The sequence below is a fragment of the Magallana gigas genome, chromosome 2, assembly GCF_963853765.1.
Source record: "Magallana gigas chromosome 2, xbMagGiga1.1, whole genome shotgun sequence".
NCBI classification, from domain to species: Eukaryota; Metazoa; Mollusca; class Bivalvia; order Ostreida; family Ostreidae; genus Magallana; species Magallana gigas.
This window is the reverse complement of record NC_088854.1, coordinates 55,180,681-55,204,361: the sequence shown is the minus strand read 5'-3', so window position 1 is coordinate 55,204,361 and position 23,681 is coordinate 55,180,681. Positions and strand designations below refer to the sequence as shown.

At 33.6% G+C, this 23,681-nt stretch overlaps 1 protein-coding gene and 1 long non-coding RNA gene across 2 annotated transcripts; both read left to right on the top strand.

Annotated features, from left to right (window-relative positions):
• Positions 1 to 278: 278 nt before the first annotated feature.
• LOC117681389 (uncharacterized) lies at positions 279 to 7,169 on the top strand. The gene is made up of 3 exons (XR_004596044.2): positions 279 to 402; positions 2,194 to 2,337; positions 6,083 to 7,169. It is a non-coding gene; the product is annotated as an uncharacterized lncRNA (long non-coding RNA).
• A 3,135-nt stretch (positions 7,170 to 10,304) lies between these two features.
• LOC105325023 (nose resistant to fluoxetine protein 6) lies at positions 10,305 to 19,489 on the top strand. Its single transcript, XM_011424361.4, has 14 exons — positions 10,305 to 10,809; positions 11,323 to 11,507; positions 11,669 to 11,735; positions 11,829 to 11,922; positions 12,759 to 12,946; positions 13,043 to 13,307; positions 13,563 to 13,661; positions 15,603 to 15,765; positions 16,334 to 16,413; positions 16,621 to 16,743; positions 17,412 to 17,535; positions 18,522 to 18,714; positions 18,837 to 18,979; positions 19,262 to 19,489. Exons 1-14 carry the CDS (start codon positions 10,464 to 10,466, stop codon positions 19,382 to 19,384), a joined length of 2,193 nt encoding a protein of 730 aa, XP_011422663.3. The 5' UTR covers positions 10,305 to 10,463; the 3' UTR covers positions 19,385 to 19,489.
• The last annotated feature ends 4,192 nt before the right edge of the window (positions 19,490 to 23,681 follow it).

Here is a 23,681-nt window from a genome sequence, read left to right as displayed (position 1 = left end):
CAAAAAACACTTGTTGTGGTCTTTAACTCGACATTTAGATGTATTGATGATGTTTTATCCATTTACAACCGTTACATTCACTCTTATAGAAACTCAATATATCCCAGTGAGCTTGAAATAAAAGATAACATAGATTCTTTGACATCTGTTTCATGTTTGGATCTTTTTCTAGAAAAAGACGTTAATTGTAACGTAACAACAAAATTATATGATGAACGTGATGATTTTTATTTTAATGTTAGCATCGTCAACTTCCCTTACTTATGTAGCAATAAACCATTACCACCTGCTTATGGGGATTTTGTCTCTCAGCTTATTCGTTATGCGAGATCATGCTCTTCATACGAACAATTTCGAGGCTATTACTAACAAACAAGTCGTTGGAACAAGAATATCAAGAATGTTTGTAATTCCATCTTTACTCAAGTCGATACTTGTCGATACAATGACCTTGGCAGCAAGTACTATGTCTCATTAAGAGACATGTTGACCGACGTTTTTTGTATTTGTTAGAACTTTATACACCGGAATGATTACGGTTTCTTCCGTTTTTTGGCAGATTTTTTAGATGGTTGGCGGTTTGTTATGGTCATATTATTTTTACCTTTCATATATTCTTACACATTAATTTAGACGCATCCTGACATTTGAGATCTTGTTTTGAACAAATATATAAAAATTGTTATTGTATCAGGAATTATTCATGAAATTAAAATAGCAATACTAGTTCTAAGTTTCAAAGAGTCTTTCTTCTTTAAGAGATATTAAACCAGCATGTTTTATGCTACTACCCTCTCAATTTTCCCTTTAAATGTTTTGTTTACCCGATGCTTCTTCAAGACAATTTTAGGATACAATAGTCAGAACGTTTGCTTGTCTTCAAATGTACCTCAATATTGATAATAAAAAGTATCATAAAACTTCATCGATCGATTCCGTAAAAAAAAATTTATCAAAACTTAAGTAAAAAGCTAAGCTTGAACACAATGTAAATGTTTAACATTACCTCTATTCGCGGATAAGTCGCTAGTACGTACATAATGAAAGCCTGTTGTATGTACACACAATTACAATGGCCCCAGGCACGGGCCTTGGGCCACTGTCTAGGTGTAACGACCTCTGACGGTATTGTGTGTTAGCTTCTGATAGGAAACATGGAAGTCCTTTAGTATATACTAATAGATTGCTACGGGACTCCTGTGGGGCCAGTGATAAATTTTTATGCCTTTTCGTACAGGTCTGCTCATAACTATCACCTAATGTGTTAACTGAGAATGTAAATGTAAACTCATTGTGCATTAGCCTTGCAGTATTCGATCTTTTTTCATTACTTTTGTATTCCATGATTATTCAATTCTTTTTGCATATTTTACGCACATTGCTTTTCCAATGTTGCCATTGATTTACAAATTATATGTAAAATTTTCCATTTCTCCCTTTATAGAGAGACTGTGTTACATATTTTTCATTTGTTTTGAAATATTTTTTTGTATTCTGTGGTTTTTCAATTTTGTTGCATTTTTCCTATCGTTTAAGCGTCTAAGTCAATAAAAAAAAGTTTGAAATAGTTTGTAATTCCAACTTCAAAGTTTGATATACCAGCTTTAAACTCTCAAATCATTATGAAAATGTCAAATTGTATCTTTTCATTCATCTTTTGATTGATAAAGTTAGGTTTTTTCCCCCCTTTTTATCAGAATTATGAGTTGTTTTTCCTTATGAAATTCACACCACCCATTTCTGTTACCCAAGAGAATGATTAATATAACCTTCTTGGCTTGTTTCCCCATCTTTTTGTATACTTCGTCAATTATTTTTACGTACACATTGATAAATTCAGCACATTTTGTTTAAACTATATTTTAAATACGATTTTCCAATATTTAAGTTGGTATTTTCAAGATAATTTTTGTTTCCAACTTTAATGGTTATTTCCAAAATTAATTTAGGATTTGCAAGATTTAAGTTTTAATTGCCTTTTTGTAAGAAGGTATCTGTGGCCAGGTTCATGAAAGTATCTTAAGATCTATCTTAAAACATGTCCTAGGATGTGGCTTAAGACATATCTTGTGACAACTTTAAGACATATCTTAAGGTCTTACGCAAGGAAATAGCCAATCAAACTGCACTTAGTAGTCCATTTATAGAGAGACAGTTTCTTTTCTTTCTTTCCTTTTTGGCACCTTTTTTTAGGCCTGCAGTATTGAATTTTGACTCATTTGCTAGGAAAATTATTACTTGAGTGGAATTGTCACACTGAATTAAATGATGCAACTTCCTGGATGGTGCTGAGTTTGTCTCTGTTTGTCAACATGAGAAACTAACGTGAATTTGAAGGTAGGTATGTTTACTATCAATTATCTCTCTTAGAAGCATAAGGCGTTATATTTCTGATCTCAATTTTTTTGAAGCACTTAACAATAGTTTTTCATTCATTAATAATATGCTGAGAGTATAGGTAATTAATTAACTTAATTAAAGCTATATAGAAGCATATAGTGAAATGCTTTTATTCCTTTTTTAAGACCTTTAGATGTAAAACGAAGCTAACTTAGACGTATCCTAAATTAAAATATCTTAGATCGACAGCTATAAGCTGATGTTCATAATGTACCTTTTACAAAAATGTTTCTCACCTGAGGCATCACCAGCTGTGAAAATGTCGAATACATTTCGTTCGTTTATATATTTGTTAGCGCAACTTATCGATTCTGTTATCCTGCACGTCCGTCATGTGCGGATCCATAAACATTTAGGTTTGCCCGGGGGGGGGGGGGGGGGGGGGGGGTTGGAGGGTCCGAGGCATATTTTCTGTTATTTAACTATGTAAATTTAAGAAATTTGAATATCAAGGAATTTCAGGGTGGGCTTGTAAGGGGGGAAGTGACAAGACTATAGTAAAATTTTGATTGGAATGTTGTTGGGAAATAAGGTTAATTAGTTAAATAAGGATATATGTATTTTTTAACCGTAAATTGCAATTTTCAATGTTATGATGGTGTAATGAACTGAACTCTTCGGCTTGTCAATCCGAATTTTCCATTAGAGCTAAAGATACAACTATACTGCTACAACTGATTTTGAAAATATAATTGAATATTGAGAATTAAAACAGCCGAATTCTTTTTCCGTAGTCACAATCCAATTTCTCAAAACTGTTGTTTTTCTTGTATATACACAATTAGATATTCTATTAATCGATTTCTCCCTCTTTCAGTCTGTCATGACCATATATCTGTAATGTACATGTATTTGATAAAGTAAAGTAATAAATTTCAAATTGAGCACATGCAACCAATATCAAACACCTTTAACCACGCCATTACATACATATATACATGCATACATACATTAGAGACAAAATTCTGCAAATACATAGAAAATTTATTAACAAAATTGAAGAGTTTGCATTTACAGCTCGTAGAATTGACATGAGAGAGAGAGAGAGAGAGAGAGAGAGAGAGAGAGAGAGAGAGAGAGAGAGAGAGAGAGAGAGAATTTAATGTGACACCTGTACAGAGTTTTATTTTGCTCCAGGACCGGTTATGTATAATCATCGTTGTGCAGGGTTTTTTACGTTGTCTCCTCTGTTTATACTTGTATTGTGGATTTATTCAATTACAGGTCTCTCAGACTCTTAACACCGGCATTCAGGTAACCCAAACTTTTTTTGATAAATTAAAAGCGTTTATATGATAGTTTAATTCAACTCTTGTGGTGGAGAAGAAGGGCGATTCTTTGTCGAAACAAGTACAGCTTTATTCTATATGTTTTACGGTAACATTTAAACTGAATGAATTATAATTAATTATAATTCTTATTCCTCTAATAAGCATACTAAGTGATGTTAAAACAAAATATTTACACTCGCAAATGTTTTCCCTTATATAACATTGTTTGCGCAATCCGCTGTTATTCCTCATTTCCTGCATAACAGCAGTCTGTGTCAAGAAGTCAAAGTAGCGCATAAGTAATATAAGTAATCTCGGTCACTTCTTTTGTACGTACTCAAACTTGCGCTTAAACATACCTAGCTACAGGACTGTTGCTCTCGGTCTGAAAAATTGGGATGGACGACCTAGGAGCTACGTACAGTGCAACCCATTCAAAAAATTGTGTATTTATTACGCACGAAAACGTGCGCTAGTTTTGGACTGATTAACCTTATCAATACTCAAATTCTGTGTTAACAATTTGTACCATCAAATTTCTCATGCAATTTGTAGTGTTTGTAATTCATGTAAAGTAGTCTAACTCTATACCATTCTCTACTGTGTTATGTTGGGTTATTGCCCCTGTTTTATGTGTGACGTTGTTTCCGTTTTAATAAAGGTCTCCAATGACAAACATGTTATTTACTGATACACTAAATCTAGTTTAATCCGCATGTGTAGCATGAAAGGAGGGTACAAAAAATAGGCGACGAGGATGATTAACACTTGGTGATCACGATGGCAAGTGTTTTGATGCATGATATGCATGGACTTCCGAATTTTGATGTTTCCGATGTGACCGGCATTGCATCCAAATGGCAGAGATGGCGTCTGGCATTTGAATTATATGCTACAGGAAAAGGGATAGATGGTGCGGCTCAATTGGTATTACGAAGTCCAAGAATCGTTATCCCAGCACAATTGCACGATCAAATTCTTCAACTTGTGCCTGAAGCACATCCCGGCATCGTTTCAATGAAATCACGGTTAAGAAGTAAAGTTTGGTGGCCAGGGATTGACAAATGTGTTGAAAAGTTTAGTAGAAGTTGTTAAGGGTGTCAGTAAGTCAGCCTAGTAAACCCGAACCGATGAAGCGAACTGAGTTGCCTTCTGCGCCTTGGCAACATCTCGCTGCGGATCTCTTCGGTCCATTGCCGAGCAAGGAGTATATATTCGTACTAGTTTTTTACTATAGTAGGTAGTTTGAAGTCGCAATCACGAAAATATTTCGTCTGAGAATATTACAGCATTGATTTCAAAGTTCTTTCTAACTCATGGGTTCCCGTTATCAATTCATACAGATAATGGCCACCAGTTTGTGAGACAGCGTTTTAAAGACTTCATGTTGGAAAAAAGTATTGTTTACTACAGAACGACTCCTTTATGACCGCAGCCGAAGGGTGAAGTTGAGCCAAAATTGGTCAATATTTAAACGCATTAGAATTGGTTGAGATTGGAAAGAGGAACTTGATAAATTTCTGGTGATGTATCGCAATACGCCGCACACTACGACTGATGTAAGCCCATCTCAGTTATTGATTGGTCGCAAGCTTCGCACAAAGCCACCCAAACTTTTTGAGCCTGTCAGTATGTCCAGTGATATATGTAGTGAAATTGTTGGTGTTCAAAGCAGACCTGTAAGAAATAAGAAACTACCGTCAAGGTTTGAGGGATTTTCCATGTATTAATAACTTTTTGGGAAATAACTATGAATAAGCATTCTGGAATTGGTAAAATGTAATTGGTAATCTCAATGTTAAATTTGGAATATTTCATTATGTCTTTGTCGGCACAAGTAACTGATTTGTGCCAATGTACAAAATAGTATGGCATTGCTTATATGTGTTTTAATTGATTATTAGAAGTTATTTTATTTGAAACAAAGTTGTAATACGAGAAAGGAAGAGATGTAGTGTTTGTATTTCATGTTAAGTTTTCTAAAAGAGATAACTCTATACCATCCCCTATTATGTAATGTTGGGCTATTGTATTATGTTTGACGTTGTTTCCGTTTGAATAAAGGATTATTATGGACGTTTTATATAGAACGCTTTATGGGTTTTGATCACGTGACCAACCCGTATTTATATCTCGATATACATCCAAAATGATACTGTACTTCTTAACGATGTCTTTCTTTAAGGTTTTTATACTGTTTTAATGGAAAAATAAAATTGATATATTGAAATTCAAAAAAAAAACAAAACAAAAAAACAAGAGATAGAGAAAGAATGAAAGAGGTTATATGTGTCTGGTAGTCTGAGTCAGACTTTTGCCGACTTAACGAGAGATTTGTATAAACAAATATCTTCCACAGACCCATTCGCTATTGTTGTCATAAGCTCAAACTCTTTGTTCATTTTTTTCAGATTCCAAGATCTTCTTGTGAAAGAAACATGTCGATGAACAGTTTAATTTCTGCCTTCGACGGGGAGACAGCGAGAGAGCGGGACCCCCCTGAAAAGGGCGCATTCCCCGTGATTTTGGGCAGGGTGTTTGTGGTGGTTCTATTTATCGTGGGGATCTTAATGCTATATCAGATGCACGTGACCTATAGACTTTTGTTCAATATATCAGCTCAACTGGACAAACTTGATACTCACCTACTGGACATAGACACCGATAAAAATCTCCAGGAGATTATGAATTTGGACTGAACGTGTTACTATGCTATATTATTGAGGGACAGTTTTATATTTTTCATAAAAACAACCATGTAACTATGTTTTCTTAACGGCGAACGAATGCCATTGAACATTGGAACCAAGACATGGACAAGACTAAGAAGTTGGTACGTACCGACTGTCTGTTACTTCTGTAACCGTCATCCAACATGGCAACGACAGCAAAAGGCATGACATTCTTTGGTCGAGAACTTGCTTAATTAAAATAAATACAATGTTCTACGTTTCTACCTTCTTTCAAAATTAACAAAATATATATGTAACCGTGGGATTGTTTTGCCAATAAACAAAACACAGTCGTTATCAACCTGCAAAATATATACATTTAGGCTACAATATTATCAATATTTAATAACAGTAAGACATATTGTATCACTTTTGTAATTAATATACATGAGCATATTTATCATCAAGCATAAAATCTAAAATATAACACTGATAGTTGATTTACTTGAATTTAATCTTCAAAGGGAAATACATCTTTTTAACCCATTTTGTACTTATTTGAATGTATATCAGATTCTCAATAAAAACAAAAGATACGATAGATACCGAATTGTGGATTCAAGTGACGATTACTAATATAGATATTGTATTCTCAGCAATGCATGGCTTTGACTTGTATATACAATAAAGCACTTTTTCAATCTATGTACCAGAATGTATAAATACATGTATCTCTCTGTCAGATTTATATTAAATCTATGTAACAATTACTTATCAATTGCCATAGCTTTTTGTAATTATATACAATATAATCAAAACAACTTGATATTCTTTCTTTCATCATGTGCTTTTTTACACGTACCTCTCACATACTTTTTAAAGATATATACTTTATATTTGATAATTGAATCACTTGCACACAACCTTTTATTCTCTTACTAAATAGCAAATGTTAATGGAAAAATTAATAAAAGAACTTACCTTCCAATGTCATTTGAAATAACTTGGATAAATTATAATAAACCACTATAAGACCTTTACTCTGTAAATGCTCGAGATGAATTGAATAAAATACAGACTAAACTATATAGAAATTTGACCGTAGAATTACCAATAGAAATCAAAAACACTTGTTTTGACCAATAGAATGTCACTGACCTCTAAACTAGTTTTATTCTAAACTGATCTTAATGGATATTAAAAATAAGCTAAGAAAGATAATTCTAATGATAAATTAGTAAGTTCATGCTTTGTGAAATAAGTAGTATGTAAAGTACTACATGTATAGTGTATAGTTTAACTTTTAAATTTTTTAAAATTTATTTCCAACTATTTACCCGATATAGAAATATTTCATTTCTTAATTTTATTTACAGTTTATAAATATTAAGATAACACATCATCACGTATACATGTATTGAGAACATATATATTTTATAATTAGGTAGAGAATTTAAGTACAGGTGTCGTTATGGAAAGATATTGTTAACCTCACAAAAAGATGTCAGTTACTGTTGTTGTAGTAAGTGTCATAACATTTTCAACTAAGGGTATGACCTTTATTTTGAAGTTTTTATACGAAATGATGGAAATAGATAGACCTTTTCAATACATGTTTTATTTATTTTTTCAATCTAAATTTGCTTATTTTTTCTCGTTAGAATCATTGCATGACAATTTATTGCTATGGTATGATTTTTAACAGTAGATCAATAAATCAAACAGAATGGACCTGTGCACTCATTACTTTAATAAATCCGCAACAAAAATAGTTCTTTGAAGAAATGAGATTCTACTGGCTGTAATTTATCAAAGCATAAATATGAGATACATAAAAATCACTGATGGTAATAAACTCTTTTTAAGCAGTGGCCTATCATTTAATATGTTTGAAATTTTCGAAGCATGCACCTTAGACGGATAGAAAACCGCCACCTTCGCACTGGCATAATTATTCGGTACTGTTAAGTTATGATAACAAGGTAAACTTATCTAATACGTTTAAAGTGACAATATCATGTATAAAACAAAGTAGACAGCTTTTTTTCATATACATACAAACATTTAAAGCCAATTTTGATTCATCCACTCACACATTCATGCTCACATTCACCCAGATTTGGTAGTGGTTGCTTGTTTAATAATGGCAAACAATTAATAATAATAATAAACAATGAAGAAAAAAATACTAATTTGTATCAAATATATGTTTCCATACATGCCAGTTGTTGGTAAAATTTTGCATTTGAAATTTCTGACATGAATTTTATTTTTCAAGTTTGTATTTGTTATATAGATAAAATAACATCCTTGATAGACTAGGCAATGTATCTTTTTTAAGACAGCAAAATAGATATTGTTTTGTATACAAAATTATAATGTTTACAATTTTGTTGTCTTTTGACAATGGGAGTTCACCCAATAAAATATTAATAACATTGAAACCAATTCGTATAGAAGTTGATTGGTAAATATGCATGCTTAGGGTGCTCCAAATTGTTGATAATTTTTTCACAGGTTAAAAACATGTTGTATTGTCTCAACTTCATGTTCACAAAAGGAACAGCAATCAGAAGATACAACATTGATTTTTTTTTTCAAATTGTTATTTACTGGAAGAATTTTATGAAGTAATCTGTATTGTAACCATTGTAACCATTGAATAGATGAGTCGCTGGTTGTTTTAAAACATACATTGAAAGCATCATAAACACAAATTTCCACCCCATATTGTACCAATTCTGAATTCCAATTTGGTATTGCAGCTGGGGTTATTTTACGGGCAGTTAGTCGTGTGTAGATGGGTTTTGTACATTTGTTTTGCAAAAGAAAATGTTTGTAATATAATGGAATATATGGAGTAAAGGATCTCTTATATAAACATTTGATATGTACACGTAAAAAGGGTTTTAGATATGTTGATATAGCCCTAACTATACTATTGTATATGCAAATCAATTTTTTGTTGAAAAGTTACATGTGACAAAAAATTTACATTATCATCTAGAAAGTCATTGGTGACCTTTACACCTTTTTTGTACCATTTTTTTTTATAAACAATATTTTCATAGCGACTGTAATATGGCTATCATACCAAATAAATAAAAAGTTTTCTTCAACATTATTTTCATCAAAAGATTTGATAAGGCAACACTGTGACTGTCTGTGCAAAAATAATGTGGATACCTGCGAAATCCTTTCAAAGAATAAATATTTTTTGTATTTTATTGATTGTTGTTTCCTTTATTCTTTTATTACAAACTTTTTCTACAATGTGTAGTTCATGCATTTAGAAGTCCGTGCAACCTGAATGCCTCGATCGGAAAGCAACCGACCGTAACTTTCTCAACCGGTATATATACCCCAGTGGCAGTAGAGGAGCGATCGAAAGTAATGGCGACCAAATGCTTTTATGAATTTACGTCAGCTTTAAATTAATTTAGAGCATTTCGAAATATAATTACACATGAATAAAAATTATCCCGTTTAAATTATATCACATTTTTAAGGGATTGGTATTTATCATCATATTTTTTATTTTCCATTCTTTCTCTGTATTCTGTTTGGTTTTTCATTCCAATATAAATACACTACTATATTAAATTTTGTAAGGTCATTAAATCACATTAATCATGTATAGTTCTTGTTTGTATCTGTTCACACCTTTCTGATTCATGATTATTGATAAATCTAGTGTTTTATGAATTAACAAATGCAAACATCAACTTCATATATTTACATAAGTTATAAGTACATGTAAATATTGGGAACTGTGTACCCTGGATATCTCCATATATCACGGCGTGTAAGTACTCATGTATGATGTGCATGACAAGCGTATTGTAATGACGAACCTGATATGTGTAAATATTGTGCAAGATAAAGTGTTGAGAAATACACTGGTATTCACATGTGTGCATGTCTCTTGCATTGCTCACTGTCACATGATAATAACTGAACAGTTTAATAATAGGTACAGTTTTCGACCCTAATCTTAAACTACCCTGGTTCTCAGAATACACATAACTCCATAATCCATACGTGAAGGCTGTGTCATTGATCATCCGCCGCTTATATATTTAGGAAGCTTACATCTACAAGTACAATTAAGGTCTGCACTATGCTAAGATTTCGTTCGACTCTACTGGTTTTAGTCGGAGTCTGTGTCAATTCTCTCGATGCCTTCGGAGAATCCCGTTCCTACGAGGATCGTTTAACCTTCCGTGTGTATTCTCCCTCTGTCCAACAACAACTCAACAACAAGACGGCTCTACTGGAGCTAAGGACGCAGATCAACAAGCTTCACGATGCAGAGTTCCTTAAAGAATTGGCTCTTTCCAATGACAATTTTGGGGAGCAAGGTTCGGGACTATTCGCAGACATTAACAATGTTTCGTATACTTGTCGTGAACATTGGAACCGGACCATAGCCGGGCTGTTGAGAAGTGAATTCTGGGCTTTTAAAAGTAAGTTGATTGATTGAGAAAAGAGACCATTACACATGGCAAGGTCTTACTTTGCTGTATGTACACATTTAATACATTTGATGTATTTCAAACATTTATACAATGGATATGAGACACAACGGTGTTTAAACAATATTGAATTAATGATATAAAGCTAATGTATGTATATGAAAAAAAAACCAAAAGTATTACAGACCAAGGTGTTAGGGAGACAAGTTCTGGAGATTAAACAAATATACATACATGTATAAAGCTGGACTTTTCTCTCAGTTACTGGGATTCTTAAAGTTGGATAATTAGCGATTTCGGATCGTTAATTGTTTTTAAATAAAAACTTAGGCGTTTCCAAAAATTCGAAAAGAACGCTATCGTATATTTTGAATGCAGAATTAACATATCGATGATATTTTTCGTTGAGCATCGGTCCTAAGAGGTCAGGTCGGAGGATGAAGGATAAAATAAATCCAGGACTGATTTTTTAGGGTTCGGTTATTTAATATCTCTGTTCTACAGTGCTAGACGCCTCAGGAAAGATCGGCGCAGGAATACTGGAGGGACACACAAAATGGATGGGCTCCTACGACGAGTGTTTTCGGATAGACCGGACTCTTCCAGGAATGCCCCCCTCCAACAGTGGGTTCAGTACCCAGTTCTGTGGAATGAGGACCAAAGTGACTCTCGGCTATATACCTCTAGAAGTAATCTCTCTCTCTCTCTCTCTCTCTCTCTCTCTCTCTCTCTCAAACACACACATACTGAATTTCATAACAAGACCACTCATATTATCTCATATCACTGTAAATAACTAAAGTAAAAAATATATAATAATGTTTAATTATAAATATGTTTGATCCAACAGATTGATTTTGCTGCGTGTGTTCCGAAAGCTTGTTCACCAAAAGATCTGACAATTCTATATAATGACTGTAAGTAAAATAGGCTGACGCTTTTCAGTTTCTGGTTCATGGCTGGCTGTGAACAAAATACTAACAATATATTGGTGGATTTTATTTTAACAGTATTAAAACGTCTACCAACTCAAAATCCAGTTCGTGTTTATGGCACATTTTGCAAAGAAGACCAAGAAATAGACTCACGAGCTGTTGTCGCTATGTAAGTATGGAATAATAAAACAAAACAATGGCAATGGCATTGAGAGAAAAAAAGAGCATGAATTCTACTAGTAAATTGGTGTATTAAAACAGAACAGAAATAAATAATTTGGATATTGACTGTTTATGCATAGTGATTGTTGGTTGTTACTAAAAAAATTATAAAGGACGGAACAATGCTGGGCAAAACTCTGCTACTTGTATGTTTCGTGTAAAAGATCAGCAACAAAAGCAAATTACTTATTATAATGACCGATCATCTGTTAAATAAGTGGAGCAAACAAGATAAATTTATGTTTTATATTGAAAATTTTGATATCCTTTTTAGATTTTATGAGATGCAGTATAAAAATAGTTTTACACGGTGTTTCGAACTTCGTTTCATTTAAAAATTCAATATAAAATTGTAATTGACTTGTTTGATGTCCTTTTTGCGATCATCACATTAGAAACCTTCCGCAACTACCGCTGTGTATATATCAAAGGTTGGCAAAATTACAACTTTTTTTAGAGTGGTAATATGTCAATAAGTATGAGACGTCGAGATATCGTTAAGCATACCCACAACAAAGTTGTTAACAGTCCAGGGAGATGGGCATTTGGTTGATTATAAATATATATTACCTGTTATTAATGGAATATTTGATGAACATTTACCCCGCCTTCCCAGTGACAGACAAAAAGGTACATGTATTTGAAACTTAAGCTACCACCACCTCACCATTTGTCAACACATACTTTTTATAAACGCTGCCAGGTAATCAATAAAATTAGATTATCAAACTTTTTGTGTATTAATTCAAATTCAACTCTTTATTTTCTGTTTCTTTGAACCAGTGTGATTCTTGGCATCTTTGCTGCCCTGATGTTTGTAAGTACTGTGTATGACTTACTGATCATCCAGCGTCAGCGCCACACGGCAGAACGCACCAAGTCGGAGATTCTGAGCGAACACACCGCAAGCGTTGGAGAAAAATCTCCCCTTCTTATCTCACATGAAAAGAAATTGGCCCCAAAACAAGACAGTATATATCTAAATTTACTAAAACACAAACCACAAATATCTTTTTCAATGTCTCCGTTTCACAACGTTCAGCCACGTATTTCTCTGTCATTACCAGGTGTCGCCGAGAGACTTCTGTTGGCCTTCTCCGTCTACTCCAATGGGAAGAAGATCCTGCAGGTAAACCAGTCCGCGGGCACCCTGACCGCCCTGAACGGCATCCGCTTCCTGAGCATCTCCTGGGTGGTACTGGGCCACACGTTTGCCTTCATTACCCCCGTTCTGAGCAACAGCTACGTGGTGCTTCCTGACCTCATTGCGCGCTGGACATTCCAGGCAGTGGCTAACGCCCTCGTCTCTGTCGATTCTTTCTTTGCTTTGAGGTGAATATAAAACATCATTAATAGTATCGCTTCTTTTTTGAAATGTGGTAAATAATGAATTTTTTTTACTTATTAATTAAAGTTTAAAAACTATAACCACTTCTATCTATAAAACTTAACAACAAAGAATGTGGATACTAGTATCTTACTTTACGATAGAATTATAAAGCATCCCTTTTTCTCTCCCCTCTCTCTTTCTTTCTCTCTCTCTCCCTCTCTCTATCTCTCTCTCACGTACCCATTTTCTTCTTGCAGTGGTCTACTGTTGGCATACCTCACTCTGAAGGAAATGAAAAAAGGACAAGGGAAATTCAGAATCAACTGGTTCATGTTCTACTTTCACAGATTTTGGAGGTATTCAATCATCGATAGTATAAATCTATCCATCTTTGATATACTGATATACCCATAACAGAATATTTAAAAGAATATATTCGTAAGTATTATTTGTTCGATGCAATGACCTTTTCAGGATCAACAATCTTCCACTGGGTCACATGCTGACTAATGTTTTTCATACTTATTGTTAGTCCATAATTAATCACCTACATGTATTTTTCTACGTATTTTCCGTTTTTCCGAATATGACGAAGACCACACGGTGGGTGTGACCGGTCAGCAGAGGATGCTCACTCCTCCGTGGCACCTGATCCTACCTCTAGTTGTTTTAGAAGTCCGCGTTTGATCTGCTCCTGTTTTGTATTTTTCCTGTGGACTTTTGATTTTATCACTGTTCGTTATTCCCACATGTCAATCAAATCATTTAATGATTACTGGTTATAAGCATTTCTTGGAATCAAAATGATTATTACAAAATATATTATACGTTTTTTTAAATTGTTTCATAGTATTTCTTAAAGAAGATGGGGGAATAAGATGGCGCAAATGCCCATTCGGTTTAGTAGTGAAATACAATTTTAAATTTATTTTTCCCCTATTAAATCTATTCAAATATATTACAATACAACTCTGCAAAAGCAAAATTTCTAACTATAGTCAGTTTTTGATATATTTAACAATAAATAAGAAAAAAAAATATTGTCGGAAATTTTGGTGGTATCGAACCCGTAACATAAAAACCCTAGATATATAAGGTTACCGTAGCTTATGCCAGGTACTCTAACCACTGAGCCATTTCAGACACAACAAAATGGGCTTTTTAAATATTATGTGTGACTAAGGTCAAAACTACCGGACTTGTACTATTTTTTCAAAACGTTCAGTTGTTGGGATACAAAATGATATTTTTAATGTATAGTGGGTCATCTCTCCACGTTTTTGTTGACTGAAATCGTTTTGTTTTCCAATAGACCTTAATTAGACTATGAGAAAAATATGGAGCACAGACCTACTCTATAAAAGAAAATGCCTTGAAGTTCTATACTCTTTCCCAAGATATCCTGGATTTACATTTTGCTTTATTGCATGATATTTATAAATACCTCAGGGTTCAAACGATGTTCATTCAAAAGTATGAAAAATTTCCAAGATTTCTCAGTCGAAACGCCCCTGTTAGCTTATCGGGTTTCAATAAAATGCTAAAAAATGTGATGTCTACGGGGGTTTTGTATTGCAGTAAGCCCGGATGATAACGTTGTAAAATTGCGCGATGTATTCCGAGTGTATTCCGAATGGAGAAAAGATGTAAACATTCCCCATTATAAATCTCCGCAAGGAATCTTTTTTCGTTCCTGTAAATTTTTCCGAGTGAAAGATGATAATGTGTCAATGAAATTATCTTGGAAATTATCCCTTTAAACTATTTCAATTGCACTTCTTTCACAGGTACGTGTATTTTTATTAAAAATCGTCCAAATGTGCTGCATAAATATCTTGGGACAGACTATAACAAATGACAGTATTTGCAGGTTTTGATATGTATACGCCAGGCCTGTTTGAGTCAACATATTCCAAGTATTGAACATACCTATAGGTTAAAAATCAATGATTCGTTAAACAAATATTGTTTTAAATGATTTAAAAAAAAAACATCAGATTTATTTATACTTTAATTTTTCAGTAGCCTGTCCGATCGCGTATGGGCATTTTACACGCCTTATCCACATATCTTCTTTAACTCTAGTTGCTAGTTCAGCATTTTCTTGACTATCATTAAATGTTATATTGACAATTATGGATGAGTCATTTATTTTAGATGTTGTTGATAAATTCCAGGGTGGGGGTTAACAGCGAGGCATGCGTTAATTGAATTATATGCAGTCTTAACCCATGGGGAATGTTCGATCGGTGATCTACAATCAGACCTCAGGGTTGATGCCCCACGTGTTGTTTCAGGTTGACTCCAGTCTACATGTTGTTGATGATGATCAGTATCTGTCTGTCTCGCTACTTTGGAGATGGACCACTTTGGCCTGACCAGGGCATGGAAGTAAATTACTGCAAAGACACTTGGTGGAAAAATCTGCTGTATATCAACAACTTGTTTAATGAACAATCGGTAAATAGCTTTAGCATTCTCAGTGCTAAAATTTGAATGTCAGAAGTAAAAAAACAGAAGGCATTCAGAATTCAGAATTCTTACCTGTTTCATAAACAAAGTTCGTGCTATGTTTATGGTTACAAATACTGTACTTTTGAAATAATATACTTTATTCAGAGAAAGTATCAGAATGTAGCTTTTACAAAATAGCACTTACGTCGCAAAAGAATAAACGATAAAGTCATACATCTTTCTTGCCATATGAATTAATCCCAATACGCAAAATGTATGCAATAACATTGACACCTTACAATTTAAATACTTAAGAGTATGTCTTACTGATCCATGCATTAAGTTAAAACAATGGTCACTCAATGATTATGAAGAATTATAAATTTGGTCTAAATTTAAGTCATATATAACTTCTAAGAACGTAAAAACAGCCATGTAATAGTACTTTATTTTCGCTTGTAAATCGACGTATAACATATGAAAATCGTGTCAAGGCCCTCATCAAAATTAACATGGAACGATAATCAATGTATTTGAAACAAATAACCTTTTTATCATTCTCAATTCATTGTAGTGTTTCGGTGTGTCCTGGTATCTAGCCAATGATATGCAGTTCTTTTTGCTGAGTCCTCTAATGCTAATACCTCTCTACTTGTAAGTGTTGTCAGTTGGTTTCTTTGTAGCTGTGTGCAGCTTCTAGTATTGCTTTTTTCCCAATAATAATTCAAATGAAGCCATAAATACATACCGAACTGTTCATTAATATTTTGTTTATTAATGATTGAAGTTAATTGAAGTTACAATCTGATATGTTACTAGCAATATAAATATGTTAAATATTCTAGTTTAATTACTTTCCAGTTATTTCCCAGGCGGAATAGTCATTTGCATTGTCTGGCTGTTGGGGTCCGCCATCACCCCAGGGGTCGTGTCCAATGTGCTGGATCTACCCCCGAGTACCGTCGGTGGAGGAGGAACAGCCCAGTAAGTCACACCATGTTAAATCATAAAGAACAAACAGAGAATTATCAGTTTATGCTATTATGTCAAACCACAGAGAAAGTGTTTGTATAGAGAATAGTAATAGTAATAGAGAACGTCAGTATGTAAAATCGCAAATACATGTTTAACCTTTGTTTACAGGTCTATTTGTAACTATGTCAATTTGTCAAAGTATAGAATACCTTATATTCCAACTAATCAGTTTACTATGTCATATCAAAATAACTTTATTGCAAAAAAAACTATTTTCACTATTATAATCATAGAATACTGTTATACAGATTTGTCAATTGAAGTCAAATCTCAATAATACACGTGATAACTAGTCAGTTTAATTAAAAGTCACTTTCAGGATGTATTCCTTTTCCCCGGAGTAGTAGATCTTTCTCATTTCGTCCAATATCCTTATAATGGACTCATCGTTTTTGTCTTACGTATTACTCTGTCAAATTTTTTTTTTTAAAAATACCAATTAATACAACATACATGTAAGTTAGTAAAAGTCACTGTTTAAACATCGCAGAACGTGCCTTTATATCGTGACAGGGAATAAAGTAAATGTCACTGTCAAAAAATAGAGGTTATTTCTATATGTATCTAGATCAACATTTATAAAAATAAATTGCACATACGTCATTTATTTTGAACAGAGGGCGGGCTGATTACTTTAACTATTATTATATTCGACCGTACTGTCGGATGGGACCTTATATAGTAGGAATCATTGTTGGATCATTCCTGTACAAAACAGACTGCAAAGTCAAGATAAACAAGGTAAATCTGCTCGTAATCATCCCAACCTGAATTAATATAATCAATGGTGGAAAATGAAGACCAAAAAAGTTTAATCTCATACGTTTTAAAACAAGGACAGTATGGTGTATGCTTGGATTTATGCCCAATATCATTTTGTGAAATATCATTACAGACCATGCCTTTAATTCTTCTGACGCAACATATATTTTTAAACAGGATCTTGTAAAGATTCAATGAATCTGTATTTGTGATTAAAGCTGCTTGGTCCGATTATTTTGTAATTACAGTATCAAAATTTTTTCCAAACAAATCATTTATGTTAGAAAGTTATGGACTTTCTCCTATTTACACCAGCAGAATCAGTCTCCTTTCAAAGTTTGAAATATTCAAAGTAAATAAAAATAATTTCTCTTTGGGCAAACGAAAAAACAAACCAAAATGCATCACGGGATTGTTTAGAAAAGGAAACTGCTTGGTTTCTTCCCCCGAATGATTGGGGTTATTCAACCCGCATGCTATGCATCGATTGTAAAGAAAGCAGACTTTGGAAATATTAGCGAACAAAACGTACACATATTAATTTGTAATTTGTCTGATCATTTCGAACTTTATTTAAAGCGATGTCAAAGTCGTAATACAACCATACCCGTCTCGTCGTCAGGGGTGAAATTTAATATGAGGCGAAATAACGCGGTACCTTTTAATGTCGTTTGTTTTGTAAGCAAATTTTGTTCGTATTTTTCCTCATTGAAATTTGGCATAATTGACGGGTAAAACAACTGCAATGTCTATTATTATACATATACAAAGCATAGCCATCGTTTAAAAGCGTGCATAAAATTTGATATAAAATCGGACCAAGCAGCTTTAACTGTTTCCTGTTTATAGGATTTGTGTTTGTTTTTAACACGTTTGTTTGGATACAAAATCAAATACACTAATTTTAAGTACCGCCGATGAACTTGCTTTGTTTACAGTGTTTATCTTTCCTTTCCTTTCTTCAGTACCTGAACCTACTACTGTGGCTGGTTTTCGCTACCCTGGCCGTGGTGGTTCTGTACGGACTCCGGGATCCGATCAGTTTCCCGGAGGATGCACTCAGTCGTGACGTGTCCGCTCTCTACAACGCCACTCACAAAATTGTGTGGGGAGCGTGCGTTTGTTGGGTCATCTTCGCATGCGCAACCGGAAATGGAGGTGTGATTACTTAAAGCCAAATTGGTTCTAACAATATCTTTTCATGCTTTTGTTGTTGTTGTTGATTTCATTGGGTTTTTTTTTAATAATTGAACAGTAAATAAATAAGAATTTTCTGACAGGTTTTATCAACACTCTTCTCTCCTGGTCGCCATTTGTACCACTAGCCCGCTTGTCCTATTGTATCTATTTATCACATGCTATGGTCATTTTCACGTACTACGACAGCCAACGGAGTCTGATATATCTGGACGACTTGAACATTGTAAGTTTGCTTATTTTTCCGTCAGCAAAACATTGCAACATGAATTCCGGTTGATAATATGATTTATTAACTTAAATACATCAGGTGTTTTGTATACCTTTTGGCTTTTGTTTTCTCTGTAGGTAGTTTTCATGAGTTTTCTATTCATTTAAAAGGAACAAACTATAAACTTTTTTTGAAAATGGTAGCTATACATGTATATGTCAAATTAAAATTTATTTGGACGTTTCTAATTTTATGAAATTGTTATCAACATCAATTTTGACTTTGTGGTTCTTTCAGATTTACGTGTTTTTGGCCACTTTGGTTCTGTCGGTGATGGTTGCCTTTTTAGCCTCGTTATCATTTGAGGCGCCTATGATGGGACTGGAGAAAGTGATCTTTAAACGCGATCGAAGAAACTAGATATTTAAATAGTAGAAATTTAATGCATGAATTGAAATACTTCAATATTTTCAATATCGTGAAAAATATATTGTTAATGTTTTTGTTAATAAACTATTAACGGTATCCAATGTGGATAGTTATCGATCATTAAAGATTTGATATACTTAATGAATTGTATTCATATAACGAATAAAATTGTCATAGGAACACTAAAAGTTTGTCATAGGAACACAAGTTATTGATGAAAAAAATAAAATAATATTCTGCATTCAAAGTGAATAAAATATGTCGAAGCACAAGGTAATCTCGAGTTTTGATGGAAAAAAAACCAGCGAAATATAGCGACACCCATGAGAAGGGTGGCTTCCTGGTGATCTTAGGCAGGGTGTTATTAGTCCCCTACCGGTTTCACCGGAGGGGACTATAGCTTTCCTCTGCGTCCGTCAGTCCGTCTGTCCGTCCGTCCGTCCGTCTGTCTGTCCCACTTCAGTTTTCCACACTTTTTTTCTTTATGCATTTGAGGAATAATATGAAACTTTCTGAACAGCTTCAAAATGTCAAACTACAGATCAAGTTTACACTTTTGTAGCGTCTGATTGACATATTTTCGAGAAAATTAATTCTTTATATTCCAATTTTTTAATGTTCGGGTTCGTTATCGGGTTCGGAGTGTATTGAATAAACGAGGCCAGTATGTACTAGTCAGTAATAATATCGTGCGTTACTTGTACCATTCCTTTTATCATTTCTAACAAACAAATAAATTATGTAAAATAGTGTTAAACATTGTGTTGTAAATTTAATCGGCAGGGTATTATTACAATCGGGTTCGTTGTCGGGTTGGGCTGTTTAAGTGTTTGGTTTGATTCGGGGTACAGAAGACGGTAAGAAATGATATTGTGCATAACAGTGCATTGTTTTCACAAATTTTTACCAGCGAATACAGAATAATTTAATTCTGGTTGTAACGCGGCATTTGATTGGATAGAAAAATTTAGTTAAATTTGTATAACCTGGTTTGCACGTCACAAGACACGTCACAATGCACCAACGTACTAATTCACTTGACGTTACGTTTGAATTTTGAACAGATTTATATCATTTTTAAAAGTAAAACGGACTCAATTTGTACAGCAAATTCCAGAAAATTAAATTATAAGGAATGAACTCAATATCTATCCAAGTTATACTCGTATAACCTGGGTTGGAGCAATTTACGCTTTTTTATAATCCGCTTCGCGGATTATAAAGCGTAAATTGCCCCAACCCAGGTTATACGAGTATAACTTGGGTAGACATTGAGTTCATTTCTTAAATAGACTTGGCGAAATTACAGGAGATGAAATAAAGAGTATTACTTTACCTATTTTGTATTTAATTTCTATATCAACTATATAGTTTTAATTTCCTCTGTTCTTTTATCTCTGATTAAAGCATGACATCTCGTTTACAATAGCTCTGAAATAGTTGTGTGCTTGGAAGCTTTCATAGAATAATACAAACCGGTAGGGGACGTGTATTGCTTATGCAATACTCTCAGAATGCTTGTTGGTGGTGGCGTTTTCTTTGGGATGCTTAAACTAGATGATAACCCGCGCAAGCGCGGGAATTAACACTTTACCTAATATTATAATATAATGCTCAATATGTCGAACCATATTTTTTTCATTTATGTATATACATTGTCCAAATTTTTCCTTATCTTAATCCTGTGAAAACAATGCACTGTTATGCAGAATATCGAACCCGAACAATAAAAAATTGGAATATAAAAAATTAATTTTCTCAAAAATATGTCAACCAGACGCTACAAAAGTGTAAACTTGATCTGTAGTTTGACATTTTGAAGCTGTTCAGCAAATTTTATATTATTCCTCAAACGCAGAAAAAAAAAGTGTGGAAAACTGAAGTGGGACAGACAGATGGACGAACGGACTGACGGACACAGAGGAAAGCTATAGTCCCCTCCGGTGAAAACTGGTAGGAGACTAAAAACACACTACATTGTTGGATATTTAGAGGAGCGGGCAGGGATGAAAAATCTAAACTGAAATGGATAATATACACATTTACATGTGCGTGGCCTTAATCCGGTTTGTTGCAGCTGACTTGAAAAATATAAACTTTTCTTATATTTCAAACCACTGAATAGGTATGTAGTGAATCTCATATTAAATTTGGTTCTTTTGGTCAATTTTCAATATAATTTCTATTACTCTCGCAAATAAGAGTTTAAGATAAAAGAAAAACAATCTGGAGGGGGGGGGGGGGGGCTTTAAACTTTACCGTTTTATGTATATATCATAACTCTAAAAGTAACGATAACTCTATTTTATCGCAACTTCCCAAGAAGTTGCGATTGACAATATATAGACGTAGAATACAATTCTGTTTATTTATGTTTGAGTTTAACAACCAGTCTCTCGTGGTATGAAAATGTATGAAATTAAAACACACTAGGTTATGCATTATTATCCATTTGCATGCATATTTTAATCCAAAGTTGTCATATTCGAAGTAACTGGTCAGAGCCGATGGTTAACTCGCCCTACACTTTCCGCCATGTTGTCAATCAGTCAACCCGTTTCTAGGCACCCCGTTCTGGAAAGCTCTTTCCATTTATATTAAAATCGTATTAATTGTTCCATTCTATTTATTTACTTTTTATATTAATCGAAGTCCGATCCAAGGTATCTGCCCGCGATGCAGTGTTGAACTCGTCCTACACTTTTCGTTAATTAGTCAATCCGCGTTCTTGGTTACCCCGTTCTGGAGAGTTCTATACCATTCTCTCACCAGAGGTCGTGCTTCCGAGCGAATGAATATCAAAACTAAAATCGCCCACTAAAGAAACGAATTGACTTATTTTATGTATTCAACATTTGTCAAATCTTAACTTTTATATACTCTCTAAATAGATATTTACAGTAGATATTTTCACTCTATACATGTATGTAATCATTCAATATAACTAGTATTTTATTGCAAGTTTATATTTTGATCGAGACTATCCCAGACTTGAATCCGCTAAAGCGTGTCCACCACCTTACTTTTATTTTTGCTATTTCGGGCTTGTTTATCGAAAATGAAAGAAGGTTTTTAATTAATTTCACAATTATAACTCATCAATTGAAATTCAATTATACCTTACGGACATCATCTCACATGTGTTGAAATATCAAAGGTGTAAGCAAGTACTCTGGTGCAGGCATTTTGTATTTCATTTGCAAAATGCCTTAAAGCTGCTTGGTCCGATTTTTTTGTAATTACAGTATCAAATTTTTTTTCATACAAATCATTTATCTTAAAGGTTATGGACTTTCTCCTATTTACACCAACAGAATCGGTCTCCTTTCAAAAAAGAAATATTCAAAGTAAATAAAAATAATTTCGCTTTGGGCAAACGAAAAAACAAACCAAAATGCATCACGGGAATGTTTAGAAAAGGAAACCGCTTGGTTCTTGGTTATTCAACCCGCATGCTATGCATCGATTGTAAAGATAGCAGACTTTAGAAATATTAGCGAACAAAACGTACACATGTTTATTTGTAATTTGTCTGATCATTTCGACCTTTATTTAAAGCGATGTCAAATTCGTAAATCGTAATACAACCATACCCGTCTCGTCGTCAGGGGTGAAATTTAACATGAGGCGAAATAACGCGGTACCTTTTAATGTCGTTTGTTTTGTTAGCAAATTTTGTACGTATTTTCTTCTTTGAAATTTGGCATAATTGACGGGTAAAACTACTGTAATGTCTATTATTAAACATATACTAAGCATAGCCATCGTTTAAAAGCGTGCATAAAATTTGATATAAAATCGGACCAAGCAGCTTTAATTTATTTATAAGTATAGATTAGCTGCTTTGAATTTTGGTGCTGATTTTTAAATCAACTCTTTATGCAATCAGTGACGTGGACCTGGGCACTCTTTTATTTGAATAATCTGCAATACAAAAAAAAAATCTTTGAAAAAAATATCAGATGATTGTTACTACAAGTCATTGAAAGCATAATATGTATTCGAATTATATTTCAAAATAAACATGGCTTTAAATATTGAAATCGAAAATGAAAACTCACAGCCTTTATAATTCACAACAATACTCATCAGAAGAACTTTCAAAATAAACAAAAAATATTTATTGACACAATAGAAGTAAAGACACGTGTCATAGACTTGTTTGCCCTTTTAAGTTTATCGTGGGAAATGGGGTGGACGAGGATACTTAATTGAGGTTGATATTTTCTATATGGGTAAAATTATTCGTTCCGGTGGACTATTAATTCAATAATCAAACTGTCGGCAA